The following is a 17,873-nucleotide window of genomic DNA, read 5'->3' on the forward strand; positions in this document are numbered from 1 at the left end:
TCTTCCAGCTCCATCCCTGTTTCCTGCTATTGCTCTTCCAGCTCCATCCCTGTTTCCACCTTCTAACACTTCCCTGCTCTTCTTGGTTTCTTTCCGACAGGGCTGTGTGATTTCACACCTCACTTAGCACTGTCACACAGAACTGACGTGTGTGTGTATAAAGGCTCGTCTCTTCAAGTAGATTAATAAAAGACTGTGAGAAAAGTTATTTGTTTTTAATATATCTCTGTGTGAAATTAAACTTGCATTAACATATGTTGCTGTAAAAGTTACTCTGGACTTGTTCAAAGATGCTACATCATCACTGTCACTGGAAACTGATCCTAGGAGGCCTGATAAGCATTTGACTTTCCAGGGCAGTGATCAGACATGAGACACAGAACCTCAGAGCTGGGGTCTGCTCTGGGACGAGGAGCTGACACTTCAGAGGAGCTGTTTTAATCTAGGAGGTGGTTTTCACCATGTGGATTGTGACTCCTTTGGAGTCAAGTGACTGTTTCACCACCGGTTCCCAAAAGTCACCTAAGACCATCAGAAAACATAGATGTTTGCATACAATTCCTAACAGCAGCAGCCTGACAGTTTTGAAGGAGTGACGGAAGTTACTTTATGGGAGGGGTCACCACAACATGAGCAATTGTATGAAAGGGTCACAGCGGTTGAAGGCTGAAAAAACCACTGCTCTAGGAGGAAGGTTTTTGAGATCCCAGGGAAAAGCCACCAAGAACCTCATAACACAAAAAGTAAGCAACCCAAGGTGGTAGAAAGTGTGTGAACCCCATGCAAAAAATTGTTTTGTAACTTTTTAAGAGTCTTTAATCATTTTGGGTTGAAAATTTTGAGAAATATCTAACAACTAGTTGTAGAGAAAGAATGAAATGTAATTTAAGTCATTCCATATCTTACCAAGAGATTTTTATATAGCAAGCAAAGAATGTATTGTGTATTGAGAGTGAAGACCCGGAAGTGAAAATTGAGAATGGGAAAAACAGACATGGGAAAAGAGAGGCGCTATAAGGCATAGCGACAGACGAGGGGCAGCAGACAGGTAGGTTAAGGGCCAGCAGGAAGAACTCTTAACAGTTACTCATGGGGATGGAGATGAGAGTAAACACAGAGCTTCTTAAAGGTCTGGAAGGGGCAGGCAAGATGCTGGCTCAAGGTTTAAAGCAGGTGTCTGCGCACTGTATAATGGACCTCAAGGGTAGGGCTGAACGTTGTAACTAATCTCCAACCATGGATCAATGGCCCCACGGTGTTCGGTCCAGGCAGATGGGTAAACTTGTGAGTAATGAAAAAGGGAACTGGTTTGAGAGCAGGAGGTTGCCCAGATGATTGGCATGACTACGTCCATAGAGCTGTCATCTTAGGACGTTTAAATGTATGATATGTTAAAGGGCGCCAAGTAAGTTAGTTTGCTTATTTGAAGATTGTCTTCTTTCTCTTGCTATATGGAATTTCTGGAATTTCTAGAGGTGCTGATTTATTGGACACCAAACTTCCTGTCCTCCTTTCCTTTCCTGGTAAATTTTTTGTGCCAACTTGAAGGGGCCTTGGAATGTGAAGCAAACAGTAATTCTAGGTATGTTTGGGGTAGCATTTCCCAGAAAGAAAATCACTGCTAAGCATTTAAACTGGTAAACTGGGAAAGGCAGTGTGGGAATGGGGGTTCTCACTGTGCCTCATCCTATCAGCTGAAGGCCTGAACAGAGTACGAAGAGAGAGGCAGTATGAATGTGCACTCTGTCTGATGATCGGGTTGGAATAGAGATCCTCCTTTGGTTCTCAGACTTTAACTCAGACCGGAACTCTGTCATTGGTTCTCAGACTCCCAGTCATACCATCAATTCCACTGAGTGTCTAGCTTGTGGATAAGAGATTATGGGACTTCTTAGCCTCCACCATCATGCAGGTTAATATCTTATGATAAATATCCATGTACGTAGGTATATAATACATTCTATTATGCATACATACAACAGTGTATGTCATGTATGAATGATGCCTGTATCCTATTCGTTCTTTTTCTCTCAAAGCACATCTTCTGTGTTGTGTTTTCCTTATAAAGACGTAGCAATGCCTACTCTGGGAACTGTGAACAAAAACAGGGAAAGGCCCAGCAGAAAACGTATGATGCCCTAGTAAGCTTAGACTGGGCCTTTGACACACTAGCCAAATCCCAGAGACCCTTCCTTATACTGTATCTCTATCCTTCCCTTCTCTGTTACCAGGCTAAGCACATGTCTGGTACTCAGTGAACAGTAGGGGACAAATCATTCCCACAAATGATAAAATCATTCTTATTTGCAAAGTTTGCATGCGGGAACCCATTCGCTGAATATAAGATGTGTGCCTGAGTTGCAAGAATTTAAATGTTACCAACTTCTTTGGAAGGTACAGGTTCTCCTTTAAGTACGCATGCATTATTCATCTGTTTTAATTCTGTCGTGTTGACCTAGAATTTCATGGCCCGGCCAGGCTGCTGCATACCAAGCATCTTCGAGGAATAAAGGCCTGTCTGAAACTTCAAATAACACAGAGCTGTCTCTATCTCTATTTCCTGGTGGATTATGTGATGACATATCATAAGCCTTCCATAAACCCAGCTCCCCTCCAGTGGAGAAGATTCATCTGCTGGCGCTACTCTGAGCGAAGAACACATTTCTTCCCTAGAAATGTATGCTTAAATATTTAATAAAAGCATGACTTAAAGAGCTTCAGTTAGCTGTAGAGAAAGAATCTGATTAGCAGGTAAAATCAAACTTCATTTGAGAAGATCAGAAGAACTGAAAAAAAATGGCTAAAGTGGTGTATATAACTTTATAGGAAACAAACACTTGAAATTCTCCAACCCTGGGGGAAAAAAAAAAACCCGACTCACATGGAATGCCTGTCCCATGCAAGAAAGTGAACACAGCGTGGAATATTGAGGAGGTTCCAGTCTGAAGTAAAATCCAGGCTAGGACAGTGCCAACCACTGTCTATAGCCTCGCCTTATAAATCAGTCCTGCCCCTGGGGAAGACAGATGGCTTAGTAGCTAACACAGACATAACCACAACCGAGCAGACTGAGGCCTGCCAGAAGCCAAGGAACAAGGGCGCCTCAGAGAAAAGATAAATTGAGCTCTCTTTAAACTCCACTGAAACCGTTCCTCTGGCAACTCCAGGTACAGCAGGGGGCACCGGCATCTTCCAGCACACAGGCTACCAGCTGTACAACTTTGGCAAGGCAGCCCGTAACCACAGCCATGTGATGGTGTGTCATTAACTCAAACCTTCAAGCCCCAGGGTCCTCCAGACTGGTCGGAGGCATGGCTGGAGCTGCCCTTTGAAGGTGGAGAGCATCAACATTCCAGGGCTGTGTCGGAGCAGGGGCTGTTAGTCAGCTTCCCTCAGCACAGAAAGTACCAGACATCTTCCTGGCCGACTTATAAATAAATGATGTAGGCGGGGCGCACAGGGTCACTGCTGCCCAGGCTACAGGCAGCACATGCTCTCTGTTTCCAGGAAAGTCAGAATGAAATAACAGAGCCCTGAGAAAGCCCGGAGCTCCTCAAAGCCAGGAAGAACCTGTGGAGTCAGAGCAGCCCAGAGGACTGATCTCAGTGGTCTCTTAAAGCGACCCGCTCGTGGACAAGACATTCCTTCTTGTGTGGCTTGTTTTGATTAACGTGTCCTGCACATGTATGACATGTTGTACACCAAGAAAATCTATGTTAGGATGGGTTTTGTAGGGGTATTCTTAAAGTTCAGCACTTTTAGGGACAGCTTAGATCTCAGATGAGACTAAACAATGCCTTAAGATAAATGGTAGATTATCAAAGAGTCCCTCCGAAGACATTTAGGAAGCAATCACGTACAGGTAAGGGCAGACAGACACATTCTGATATTGCCATTCCTGGATCCAGATTTTAAACTTGTTAGTTTAGTCTTCGTCCTATAACAGTCTAAGTTATTATAAGTTGCATAGCTTAGGTAGGAAGCTACTCACCATGATGAGAACGTTTCTCTAAGATGCAGTGTGGAGGAGCTTGATCCTGTCTTAACTTTATACGCCCTGCTTTGTTAATTCCCATGGGAGACCTTGCCCCTTTAATGGAGAGAGCGAGGAGAAGGAGTGGATGGGGATGGGAAAGGAAGGAGAAGAGAGAGAGGAAACTGTGGTTGGTATGTGAAATAAATTAAAGAACCTTCAGGTTCTCTACAAATGACTTAATGAGGTGAGTATTCAGACCGGAAAGTTTGTAGACAGTGAGCAGCCTGTAACTACTGTAGCATGTCAGCTTATCAGCCGTGGTGACATGATCCATAGGATCCAACAGAGTGTGTCAAATCTCATGTCCCTTATTATCTGATAGTTTATTGGATACTTGAGCTGTACTTTGGATTAAAAGGTATATGAGATATGGTCCCAGTACTTAAGCAATTTGCACTCTGAAGACACAACTCTCATGTGATACAGGAAGACACAACTCCCACATGATACAGGAAGACACAACTTCCACGTGATACATAAGACACAGCTGCCACATGATACATAAAGACAAAGCTGCCACGTGCTACATGAAGACAAAGCTGCCACAAGATACATGAAGACACAACTACCACATGGTACATGAAGATGCAACTGCCATGTGGTACACGAAGACACAGCTGCCACGTGATACATGAAGGACAATTATAAAATGAAGAACATGCTCCTTGAGAAAGGCCTAAAGGAGAGATTGTTAGGAGGAAGCAGCTCCATCGTTTTCTTGAAGGATATCATGTTAGACCCTGTGGTCTGTGTGTGCACCCTCCCTAAGTTCATATGCTCACGTTCTAGCCCTCTAACGATGTCATTAGGAGTGGGGTCTGAGGAGAGTGATCAGGTCATTGGAGAGGCGCCCCACAAATGAGGTCAGCATCTTCATAAAGAGCTCTGGGGCAGCACATTTGTTGCTGCTGTGTGAGAACACTGGAGAAGTGGCAGTCAGAAACCCCCAAGAAGGCCTATGCTAGAACCACCCATGCTGGCGCTTTGCCCTTGAACTTCTCAACCCTGCAGAGCTATGAAGAATACATTTCTATTGTGCAGAATCTGAACTTCTCCCAGGAACATTCCTGAGCAATACTCTTCTGGAAGGTGTGGTTTGTGTCAACCCCCTCATAACCATGATAAACAACCCCTGAGTGCTGCTGTCGTGGGAACAACCCTTGACAAAGCTCTGTGGCCTCCTCTCCTCAAGACTCTCTCTGAGGTCAACTTGATTTATTCTCTGGGCTCACCTAGGGTTTATCCTTTGGAGATAATTAAACAGAAAATGTCCAGCTAAATTAGGAGCTTGTGGTTTAGTAATACCCAGTATATGTTTTGGGTGCAATTCCCTGCTTCTCTGAGGTCTCCTTGTGCCTTCAGGGTCAATAAAACTGCTAAAACTCAGAACAATAATGACACTTAGGAGTTTGGAGAATATTTATGTTCACTCATTAATTTGGGGGACATATGAAATATGATATAGGCTTGAATGGTTTCTCAGCAGGTACACACATGGTTCAATATGTTCAGATGCTCGCTAACTAAGTATAAAGTTTGCTCTTGACAAACCCACAGTAGGTTGAAAATATCCTAAGCTGAAATGCATTTGGTATATTATAATATGCACAACCCAGCAAGCATCTTTACTTCGCGAGACAGCACCCCATAGCACATCAAGTGTGCACCCCTCATGATCTGGTGGTTGAGTGGTAACTACAGGCAGCTTTTGCCCAGCATCTTTGGAAAGCATTTTCCACTACATGTGGAGGAAAATAAAAACAGAAGATACATTCTCACTGCAAAGCTGAGAACTCCTAAGTCAAACCACGAGAAGTGGAATACCATCGATGATTTAGATCAGTGTTTCTCAAATATCGTCAAAGTTCAAAGCTATGAGTGGGCCAAGGCATCCTGTAAATGGCAGGCAGGTAAAAATCTGGAGCTGGGCTGATTGCCTGGTGTCTATATTTGTTTTTTCAGAATGCCATTTTCTCAGTGTGCGTGATTTGAAAAACAAACAAACACGAAGCTCCAATTAAGTGTGTAACAGATTTGACCATTCTGTCCTTGACTTCACTTGGTGTTGGACCCACAGCAAAGCACCAGGCAACTCTTACAATCTAATATCTCCTAGCAACGTGGAACTGAGCATTGAGGTGACTGATTCTGACCGTGTGCAAACCCTGTGTCTTAGTTTACGTTGCAGTTGCTGTGATATAATAGGAACAAAAGCAATCGAAGAGAGAAGTGACATGTCTCACGGTTCCAGCTTAGAGTCCCTCGTGGCAAGGTCGCCACGGTGGCAGTGGCTTCAGAGAACTGGTCATATTTCATCTATCGTTAATAATACAAATAGCAAATGAATGACTTGCATGTGAGTATTCAGGTTGCTTTTTCCATTTGGGGCAGTGCAGACTCGTCAAACCAGCCAATGACCTTGCCCATGATTAAAAGAGTCTTTTTCCCACACCAGTTAAGATAAGCAAGACAACCCCTAACAGATGTGCCTGAAAGCTTGTCTCCTAGGTGTGGTGTTGACAGTCAATGTTAATAATTCCAACCCTACCGATTGTCAACTTGACTTCCAAACATAACTCTTTCAACCCATACCCTTCACCCTTTTTCCCACAAGCTCACCCTTAGTTCCCATAAGTTCATAATTATCTTACATGATAAAAATACACTCAGTCCCACTTTAGCTGTTTCTGTAGTTATTTTATGAACAGTCACAACTCTCTAAAAGTCCATCCTCTTAACTGTGAGCTCTTACAAAGTGAAAACCAAGTTATATACTTCTAGGACACAGTGCCACAGAGCAAGCCCTGCTGTTACAAAGTCAACTGAATAATCAGTGCACAACAAGAAACTAACAAAGCAAAACATCACAAAATCCAGCAGGGCAAACACTATATTCCACAGCTTCATATCTAGTATCTGAGGCTTGTGGTGTAACCAAGTGGACTCCAAAATGATTGTGTAGCCCATTCCTTCAGCTCTGCAGCAGACAGATTCTCTCTGAGGCTTTGGCCAAGCCAGCTCCACTCTATACCTCTAGGCTTCCTTAGTGGATGTTTTTTGGTCCTGGCATCTCCAATATCCTGGCATCTCCACGGCAGTTTGAGCTTCACTTTCACAGTTGAATGTAATATCTTTTCCGGGCCTCACAGAAGAGAGTCAAACCCTGCCACGCAGTGCTTGGCCTTGTCTGCGATCCACAATGACCTCAGTATTTTATCTCTGCCTTCAAAACCCATGCTATGTAGATGTTGGAAGGAGGTTGCTTGTTCGTTCCCAGCCCCTTAGCCCCAAAATAATCACACAGAAACTGTATTAATTAAATCACTGCTTGGCGCATTAGCTCTAGATTCTTCTTGGCTAACTCTTGCATATTAATTTAACCCATTTCTATTGATCTGTGTTTCGCCACATGGCAGTGGCTTACCGGCAAAGTTTCAGCATGTCTGATTCTGACGGCAGCTCCATGGCTTCTCTCTGACTCTGACCTTCTTTCTCCCCGCATTGTGTTTAGATTTCCCCACCTAGCTCTGTTCCCCTATAGCTCTACTATAGGCCCAAAGCAGTTCCTTTATTTATCAATGGTAATCACAGCATACAGAGGGAAATCCCACATCATGTAGACATTGTTGCCAGATTCAGCTGCCAGCTCAAGGTATAGCCTGTTTGCTTACCTTAAACTAAGTTCCTATCAGTGTATGTGTGCTAACCCTGGAAATGCTTTCCTGTTGCCTTGGGACAGTGATGGGGTTTTTCATTAATGGCCCTAATCTCTTCAGCCTTTACAGATGCTTTGCTCTCTGCACCTTCCTTTTCTGAAACTTTAAGGTTCCCTCCCACCTTTCTTTTATTAAACAAGATAGCCCATTAACTTCACATTCAACTTCATTCACACTCAGTGCACTAGAAAAATGAAGCTAGATTTTTGGTCAATATATCACAAGAAACAACCCTTAACCCAGTTCCTGACACAGTCCTTGTTACCCTCTGAAACCTGATGATCTCCACTTTTCCTGTCTTTCCTAACATTACTGGTATCAAAGCTCCCCACAGAAAGGCCCATTAATTTCTGCTTCCAGCATTTAAATATTTTTAGACTACGTAGAACTTCTAGCCCCAAGTTCCAAACCCCTTCAACAAACCTGTTCCATAGGACCTTGTGGTCCTTTATGTGGTCCAGTTTCTGTGGTTCAGTTTTTCATAGTCCAACTTCTTGGTACCCAGTTTCTCTCTTAGTTTCTTTTCATGCATCTATGGCTAACTATTCTGACAAAAACAACATAAGGGAGAAAGGGCTTATTTGGTCACAATCATGGATGATGATAGCTCATCATGACACAGAAGTCACAGTAGTAGAACCTTGGGAGCTCTGTTACAGCTTGCTCACAAGTTATGTTTGAGTGTGACAATGGTGAAGGCGGACACCTGATTGTGTTTGATAGTGGAGGTGGTGAAGTCTGAACTTCGCATTCCCACTCATATCCTCAGAGGACAGGGGAAGTAGATAGTCAGCTCTGGTCTATTTATTTCTTTCACATGTGGCTCAAGGCCCACCCACCAAAGCTGTCCAATTCCAAGGGAAGAGACTGAAAAGAAAATCCTTGCTACAGACAGATGACTCATAGAGAATGAAATATTTTAAGAGAGATGATGTAGAAAGTGGTCGATTCAGTCAGCTCAGATTTAATGATCCATCCGAAACAAGCTGTCAACATTATCCTAGAGAGGATAACAAGTGAACAACGGTGATGAGATGCAGGGCATCATTCAATGTACAGGTTTGTCAGTGGTAGTGGCTGTGGCAGTTTCTATGGATCCTGCCTTGATAGCGAATAGAAGCTTCTCCAAAAAGTGAGATGCTGAAGACTACGATTGGCATAGAACCATTGTCACCTCCGTCCCTTATCTGGAACTTGGATAGTTGATATCTGTTTCTTAAGGAGTCCAGGGGCATGAGGAGCAAATGGAGAAGCTCAGAAGTGACTTCATTTTGGTTGTTTTGTGCCAGTCTTCAACTCCATCAATTCTTCATTTAAAGATGAGGCGCCACACTCACTTAACTATCAGAGCTAGCAGTGGGCTGCACCCGTTGTGCCTCTGAAACAAAATAAGAGGGATTCTGCATAAGAAGAGCCTCCGGATAATCTTTTATTTATTTATTTATTTATTTATTTATTTATTTATTTATTTAAGATTTCTGTCTCCTCCCCTCCACAGCTTCCCATTTCCCTCCCCCTCCTCCAGTCAACTCCCCCCCCCATCAGCCCAAAGAGCAGTCAGGGTTCCCTGCCCTGTGGGAAGTCCAAGGATCTCCCACTTCCTTCCAGGTCTAGTAAGGTGAACATCCAAACAGCCTAGGCTCCCACAAAGCCAGTACGTGCAGTAGGATCAAAACCCAGTGCCATTGTTCTTGACTTCTCAGCAGTCCTCATTGTCTGCTATGTTCAGCGAGTCCGGTTTTATCCCATGCTTTTTCAGACCTGGGCCAGCTGGCCTTGGTGAGTTCCCGATAGAACATCCCCATTGTCTCAGTGTGTGGGTGCACCCCTCGCGGTCCTGAGTTCCTTGCTCGTGCTCTCTCTCTTTCTGCTCCTGATTTGGACCTTGGGGTTTCTGTCCGGTGCTCCAATGTGGGTCTCTGTCTCTGTCTCCTTTCATCACCTGATGAAAGTTAATATCCAGGAGGATGACTATATGTTTTTCTTTGGGTTCACCTTCTTATTTAGCTTCTCTAGGATCATGAATTATAGGCTCAATGTCCTTTATTTATGACTAGAAACCAATTATGAGTGAGTACATCCCATGTTCCCCTTTTTGGGACCGGATAATCTCAAAACAAAAGGGCAGGGTCATCTTCCCAGAAGCATATTGCCTAGAGGCAGATGTAGTTTTAACAGGTAAAAGAAGAGATGCTTTCAAAATGGAATGGGTTTGTACATTATTAAGACAAATTTTTCCTAGGTCTTTAAATATCATAAAATGCAGGAATATATATATATATATATATATGTGTGTGTGTGTGTGTGTGTGTGTGTGTGTGTGTATTCTTGATAAACATGCATATTCTATGTGCATGTATACATTGTATTAATACTAATAAGGCCAAGGAATTTTTAGGTTTCTAATAAATTTTTTTCTGAGTGTTTCTCTGATGTGGGATTTCCTTCTGTATGCTGTGATTACTTTACCATAATACAGTTTCTGTGTGATTATTTCGGGGCTAAGCAGCTGGGAACCAACAAGTGACCCCCTCCCTACAACATATCTCAGGAATATTTCTAGAATAGAATTCTCTCTCTCTCTCTCTCTCCCTCCCTCCCTCCCTCTCTCTCTCTCCCTTGTTCACCCCCTCATGTTAGTATGTTTGTCTGTGTGTTTATCTGTCTTTCTGTCTGCCTATCTATAAGTATATTGGCAAAGCAATTGAATTATAGGAATAAACTAACTTCTGTAACATATATACATTTATATGTGTATCAATAGATAGTTCTTTTATTCCTAAGAAACAAGGAAGGCTTTTGGAAAAAGCAATACTTGCAAATTTATTTTTTAAATAATGCAAAAAATAAAAACCTGTCTTACAGTTGCCTGAGTGCTTCAAAGATGGCTAAAATGGGAGTTTAGTAAAATCCTGATAGTGAAATATAGAAATTAGTTGTTTCTTCCTAAGGAGAAGAACTGGTTCAAAGATGAGTTTGACCAGCTGCAGGATGATGTTAGCTGTGATGCTTCCCACACCTTCCTCTCATGTGAGGCTCTTGAAAGCAGGTGGAAAAATCACCTTCCCCCAACTGAACGCTAAAAGTAGAAAAGCCAACCATTCTAGACACTTCTCACCCAATTTTCACTTACCACAGGGTGGGAGTATCATGTTTCAAATGGCAAAACATAGGCTGGGGGATCCGATCAATTTGAATTTAAATCATGGATTCATCCCTTACTGCCTTCTGAGCACTCTGAGATGCAAACAAGTTTTCTAAGTCACAGACTCCCACCTCACTGGGTTAGCACAAGCAGTACATAGCATGGCATCCCTTATGGATGCCTTATGTACTAAATAGATGTCCACTCTTTTCTCCAAATCTTCCTTCCTTACCTGCTGAAGATGAACATGTGTTTACCAACACATCTAAATAGTATACAGGAAAAGCTGCAGGACAGTATTAACCATTAAATTAATGCTTTCACAATTGCAGTTGTCTTTTTTGGTGTTTGTTTTGATCTTGTAGGACTTATCCCACTTTATAGGTGAGTAAAGTGAAGATCCGAAGTCCACCACAAAGCTCTTCCTCCCAATGTCAGAGACTTCACTTTCTGTTAGAGAGATGCATAAGGCGGTACTTTTTCCATCAACTACAAAGACACCTGCTATCCCCTCTGAGAGTATCTCAGCCCCAGCCTGAAGATCCCCGCTAGGCCCTATCCAGGCTACTTTTCATTCCGTCTTCCATGCTACACATTGTCCTACGCTGCACAGATCACAGATGACTTACAGGTATTGTACAGACTTGATACCTAAATCGTTAGTTTTCTTATTTCATGTACTGCTAACCCGGGAATCTTTCCATGGTCAAACAAGGCTCCATACCACGTGACACTCACCTTTTTAACTCTCTGTGAATGTCACATGATAGTAAGACATCATTTGGGGAGCTCTAACACTAACTTCTAAAAGGTGCTCTCCCTTTTGGACAATCCTATGAGCTCTGAGTGAAAATTGTTTGGTAAGTGGGCTTCGTGCAAGCAGTTAGCATGGAATGGAAGTACATCTAGTTCCTGGCACTATAATGCCTCATGTATGAGGACCCTAAGGCATGAGTATACATCAAAGAGCAATGACACACTGCAAAAAGCTGGAGTTTTGGTTCAACGGTGCTTGAATGCAAGGAGCAAGTGCAGCAGAAGACCTCAGCCAACAGTCTCCAGAGGGGCATCAGGCAGCAGAAAAAGACAATAAAGAAGGGGGACTCCTTCTGTATAAGAGCCATTAGTCCAGAGACATCCGTGACACTCCCCTGATACTTCAGACTGTTTCTGGAATCATGGAAGAGGGAAGCTGTCAGAATTAGTGACTTCAGAAATTTTGGCAGCTTGCGACGGTTCTGCTGTAAAAGCTTTTTGACCGAACAGAACATTCTAAACATTCTTTGTCTCTCTCCACAAGTCTAATTATCATAGTTTCTGGAATTTTATTCTTTTACAGTTCATTGAAACCACACTACATTACCTCTAAGAAGCCTTCTTCAGTCTTGCTGATGGATATTCAATCCTGATCAACCCTCTGGGCATTGCGGAATAAACATCTGTCCATTAGTCCAATGTGTCCGCTGACCCAGAAGTCCATATTGAGGAGAATAGAGACCCAGGGTGATAAGGAACACCCCCACACCACTCACTTCCACATTGGGCAAGCAGGACTCTTTGGTCTCAGGCTAAGAAGCCTTCTTCACCCATTATCTCATCACTCTCTTGGTTTTTTATGGATGTGTCAAGTATTGGCTCCTTTGTTCCAAATTCTGGACATGAAAGCTCTCCGACATGAGGTATAATTTCTTCCATTTGTTGGATTAGCTTGCATCCCATAAACCCACATATGCAACTGTGGGAAACGAACAGGAAAATGATGTCACCGAAGAGAGGAAGCAAGGTTGCTGTAGACCACAAATCAATACAGAAGCATCAGCTAGTCATTTATGGCCAACCGTTAGTGTTGGGTCTCCAGGTGGAATAGATGAGCCATGGAAAAGACAATGAGTTTTCTCCCTGTCTTTAGATCAATTTACCTTGGCCAGAATTTCTTCATAAGAAAATAAAACATTTTTAAAAGGAAAAAAAAGTGCCTTTTTCTGCTTAATTTTCTCCCAATAATTTCCCTCTGACTCCTCATAGAAATCAGACATGGCCATCTACATGACAGGATAGTCAGTAAAATACCAGTTTATCAAAGATGGTCTGTGTTAACACCCTTCAAAAGCCAGGTGTGGCAGTGTATGCCTGTAATCCTAGTTCTGAGGGAGCAAGATGATCCCTGGGACTTCCTGGCCAGCCAGTCACAGTGAATCACTGAGCTCCAGTTTCTATGAGAGATAATTTCTCCAAACAACCAAGTGGAGAACAATCAACAAAGGTACCTGATACCACCCTCTGCTTCCACAGACATGTATATACATGCATGTATGCATGTACACACATATGCACACACACATGAACACATACATACGGTCATATCAGATATGATGTTTATAATAAGTCTTGGGTATTATTCTGACAATAGAACACTCTCAAATTACTGAAATTTGATTACAAAGGCTTCAGATACCAATAATATTTACTGTGTTCCTCAGTTTGGGCTGCCATCACAAACTATGAAAATAAACAGATTGGGTACATTCCTATATAACAGAAGTTTATCACTCATAGTTCTGGAGGCAGTTAAAGGTCAAGTCCTTGGCAGAGTATGTGCCTGATGACGACCACTTTGCCCATCTTTGCACTCTAATGTTACAAGACAGAGACGTAAGAGATCTCTCTGGGGTCTCCTATAAAGATACTAATCCCGCTTCCCCAAATCCCCTGCCTTCGAATCCTTACAGAATGGGATGCTACCAGCTGAACTTTGGGGCATCACATTCAAATCATCCATAGCATATGCTGAGCTGATTTTGCATTGGATGACTCTGGAGTTGACAAAAGAAAGTGGACATGAAATGATAAGAATGGGGTTAGTGGCTCCTCTACATGCCTGCAAGCACGCGCGCGCGCACACACACACAGAAAGAGAGAGAGAGAGAGAGAGAAATAATGTTCTCATCAGTCCACAGAGACATAGTCATTGTGATCTTTGGTGCAGCTTTACAGTTAGTTATCCTTAGAAAGAATCTTTGGGACAAAGGAGAAGTCACTAGGGGTAACACTTTCCCACGTAAACACATATGCCTTTCTCACAGTGTGACTATCGCAGCCCTGAAAATTCACTTTAAACGCTACCATGACGAACGTTTTAATAATTTAAAAAAGCTGTTGTGCTTGGCAGCACCAAGTGTAACGTGTTGACAAAGAGAGGACTGCAGGGTCTCTAATCAGCTATTTGGATCACAGAGTCATTATGCAGAGATAACCCCCAGGAAACTCAAGAGCCTGAAGGGCAAATTCTGCCATCAAGGATGGAGGGAGAAGCCCCAGGCAGCCACACTTGCATTGAACTGCTGCTCCCTGGGGTTTGGAGGATGGCAGCTTCTTCTGAGGGACGCTTGAAACTCTTTCCCTGAAAAAAAAAAAAAAAAAAAAAAAAGAAGGAAGCCTGAAAAGCTGTTGTTTGTCTGGAAGGTCTCTCTTGCTACTCTGTCAATTTAGACATCCCTTTAGAATACTGGGGAGTCTCGCTAATATTGTACATCAATTCTCTAGACTCTTCCCTCTGCTAAAGCTCTCTCCTCCAAGATTGTGCTGAAAACTTGTTCTCCAGGTTCCCAGCATCATCACCCAGGCAATATGTTCCAAGCTGGCTTAGACCAAAGGCTTCCTGCACTCAGGGACTCTCCTCAAAAGCAGTGAATGTAACCTGTTCCTAAAACTGTCTCCCATTTGAGGAGCTCAAGGCAAGGCTCCTGTAAGGCTTTGAAAGAGAGAAAGTCAGTCTTGATCCGGAATGGGCAGTAAGAATGGCTGCTATCACAGGGTGTGACTTCTTTGGGTCACACATGAAGTAATTTCAAAGTTTATGACCAAACCCATCTGGGTTGCAATCTTTGAGGGTTTTGTTGGTTTGTTTTGGGATTTTGTGGTTACTTGGTTTTGGATTTTGGTTGGAAATTACACACCGGCTCCAGGCTTTGTTCCCCTTGCTCACAAACCAGGAATAAAAAATCTTCGTAAATACATTTTTCTGGCATTTTTGCTTTTTCCACAAACACGAATGGCTTCTATTCTTTGTGTGAAGTTGGCTTTCTTGCTACTGTAAGAACAGCCCACTTTCCCCTCCTTCCTTTCCTCCCAGCTCATAACTAATACATCCACTGAGCTCTTCATATCAGCCAGCCATGTTCCAGTCTTTCCCACGAGGGTCATCTCAGACATATGTGTGTTCCCTGGGTTGATCTAGTTAAAGAGAAGCCACAGCCTGGGGCTTCTGCTAGGTGATTTGAATGAAGAGCATCCTGCCTGAGGGTCCCCCACAGCTATCTTAGCACATGTGATGTCATCTAAGAGACCAAGCAGAAATGATGAAGAAGGCAGTTCCAAGAGCCCAGAAATGGAGCTGCAGATCTAGCAGTCGTGTTGACTTCTGGATCCCCAGTCACCTCTGTGCTCAGTCTAACTCTATATTATCTGTTCTTTCCAATAATTAAAAGGGATAAGGAGGCTGACTTTTCTTCCACAGGGAGCACTGCTCATGCCTCAGTGAGACTATCACCCAGGATCCCATGCAGTGAGGGGCTGAACCAGAACCCCCTGAGTCCTTTTCCTTGCACCAGGAAGGGTGCTGCAGAAGGACAAAAAAGAAAGAAAACAAAACAAACAAACAAAAAAACCACTCACCAAATAACCACACTACTTTTCTGTTATTTCCTATTTCATTTTTAAAATTCAAGTTAGTGATGATGGCAGCCAACTCACATTTGAGTAAGGTAACTAAGAAGAGCTTAGGTTGAATCAGATGGAAAATGCAGCCACCAGGATGCAGCTGCTTGGTTTGAAATGGCTTATTCCCAAAGAGTAGTCAGGTTTGAAGACCAAGGGATCGAAGGAACTGTGTTAGGTCTAAGCACTAAGCACTAAGGGTGCTGGGACAGAATTATTCTAGGACCTGTGTTTTCTTCCTTTATGTCACAGGTTCGTCTGGCAAGCTTTGAAATGAAAAGGAGCTCAGAAACCTTTTCTATTGTTGACAGACCTCTAGGGTCCTCTCCCTCCTTTCTTATTTTTTTTCTTATGAGAACCCCTCGTAACGTATTATGAAGAATAATTTCTTATGCTTGTCCAGGGACTCTGGATGGTAACTCCCCACCTCAGAGGAAGGATGTGGACCATAATTTCTTCCTCCTCTTCAGCGTGATAGATGAGAACCTTAGCTGGTACCTCGACGACAACATTGCTGCTTACTGTTCTGATCCCACCTCAGTGGACAAAGAAGATGAAGACTTTCAAGAAAGCAATAGGATGCATGGTGAGCTAGGAGGAAGTAGCTGCATTGTGACAATGGAGAATCTTATGTAGCGTGTCTGCTAGGCCTAATATTTGTTGAGTTCATTCATATATGTTGTCCTTTTAATACTCACCAAGACCAAGAGTAGGTGGAAAGACCAGGGGTATGTGGATTTTCTTTTGTCTTTAAAATATTGAGGATCATATTATTATGGATCAAAAATGGCAAATTCAAATCTCATATCTGATCTCTCCTGCATAGGCTGTACCCTTGCCATTAAAAATATCTTTCTCATAATGTAGAATAGACAGGATTATTGATTCTGAATCATACATGATATGCTTAGTCACCTAAATGAGCTGCCGACTGATACAGTAATTAATATTGCCTTGATTTTAAAAGGATGCAAGATGGCAGAATTATCTATTTTCTGGAGAAAAGCTACTACCTTCAAAGTATCTTCCTTATATTCTACTTTTGGCTTATATCTTTTTTTTTAAATTAGGGGAGAGCATGAATGCAGTTCTCCAAAAATTATGCCATCGAGTTTCCCATATTTGGGGAAATCACAGAGGTCAGCACATCTGGAATTCAATAGATAACTGGCTAATGTCTCTAAAGGAACTAGTCATATTGATTAAAGATAAATAAATGTACAGAGAACTGATTTTAGGAATAGAAATAGCCTGACTTTGTTTTTGTTAGTGAAGGAAATGATTTGCTACTTTGGTTGTGGGGATACACTCAAAGCCTTAAAGGAGCTGAAATCTTAGTGGAGAGATGTAAAGGAAGGATTAGGTAGTTAAAATGTATCTTGAGTTTGACAAAAATAGATTACAGCGGCCATGATAGTCAGGTAATGTAACAGTGTACTGTGAAAATTTCAGAAGGAAACTGGCTAGAAAAAAAAAGAATGGCTTGGAAATAACATCTCACAGAACTTTGTCAGATCACTGGATTTAGAATATTGATTTTATTTACCTAATAGATCTGTAGTTCTTACATAGAAGTATCTTCAATTCTTTATGTCTTGGTTTTCTCAATTTTTTGATTTAGACTAATGATTATTTTTAACTGTAAAATTTTAATGAAATAAGGCATATGTTCAGTGCAGTGTTCTCTTTAAAATTTCATTTGAACGTTATCTATTCTTTTTGTCAGATGGTAAGGCTTTTCCCATTTATATGTATTTTCCTAATTTCTGAAATTTTCTTTTGCAGCAATCAATGGGTTTGTCTTTGGGAACTTACCAGAGTTGAACATGTGTGCGCAGAAACATGTAGCCTGGCACCTGTTTGGCATGGGCAATGAAATAGATGTCCACACAGCTTTCTTCCACGGACAGCTACTGACCGTCCGTGGACACCGCACTGATGTTGCTCACATTTTTCCAGCCACCTTTGTGACTGCTGAGATGGTGCCCCAGAAATCTGGAACCTGGTTAATTAGCTGTGAAGTGAACAGCCACTTGAAAAGTAAGGTCTAGTATTTCTCACCCTTGGAATACATGTAGTGTAGTTAATGGTCAGTAGGAAGTAGGGCTTCTAGCTTGGAGCCATCTGTCTTCCAGGCTTCTTGATGTAAATAACTGGAATGAAGTCAGTTTTCTTGACTCTGCCATTAATGTGCTGGGTAAATTTAGAAACCATTTTTGGGTTTAATCTTCCTGTCTCAGTTAGGGTTTTATTGCTGTGA

General features: G+C 42.4%; 1 protein-coding gene across 1 annotated transcript; it reads left to right on the forward strand.

Moving 5' to 3' along the window:
• Positions 1-14,681: 14,681 nt before the first annotated feature.
• Positions 14,682-17,664, forward strand: LOC106144160 (hephaestin-like). The gene is made up of 3 exons (XM_013351410.1): positions 14,682-14,688; positions 16,017-16,199; positions 17,399-17,664. The coding sequence occupies exons 1-3, from the start codon at positions 14,682-14,684 to the stop codon at positions 17,662-17,664; spliced, it is 456 nt and encodes a 151-aa protein (XP_013206864.1).
• Positions 17,665-17,873: the final 209 nt, after the last annotated feature.

This window comes from Microtus ochrogaster, linkage group LG4 (genome assembly GCF_000317375.1).
Source record: "Microtus ochrogaster isolate Prairie Vole_2 linkage group LG4, MicOch1.0, whole genome shotgun sequence".
In the NCBI taxonomy this organism is placed as follows: Eukaryota; Metazoa; Chordata; class Mammalia; order Rodentia; family Cricetidae; genus Microtus; species Microtus ochrogaster.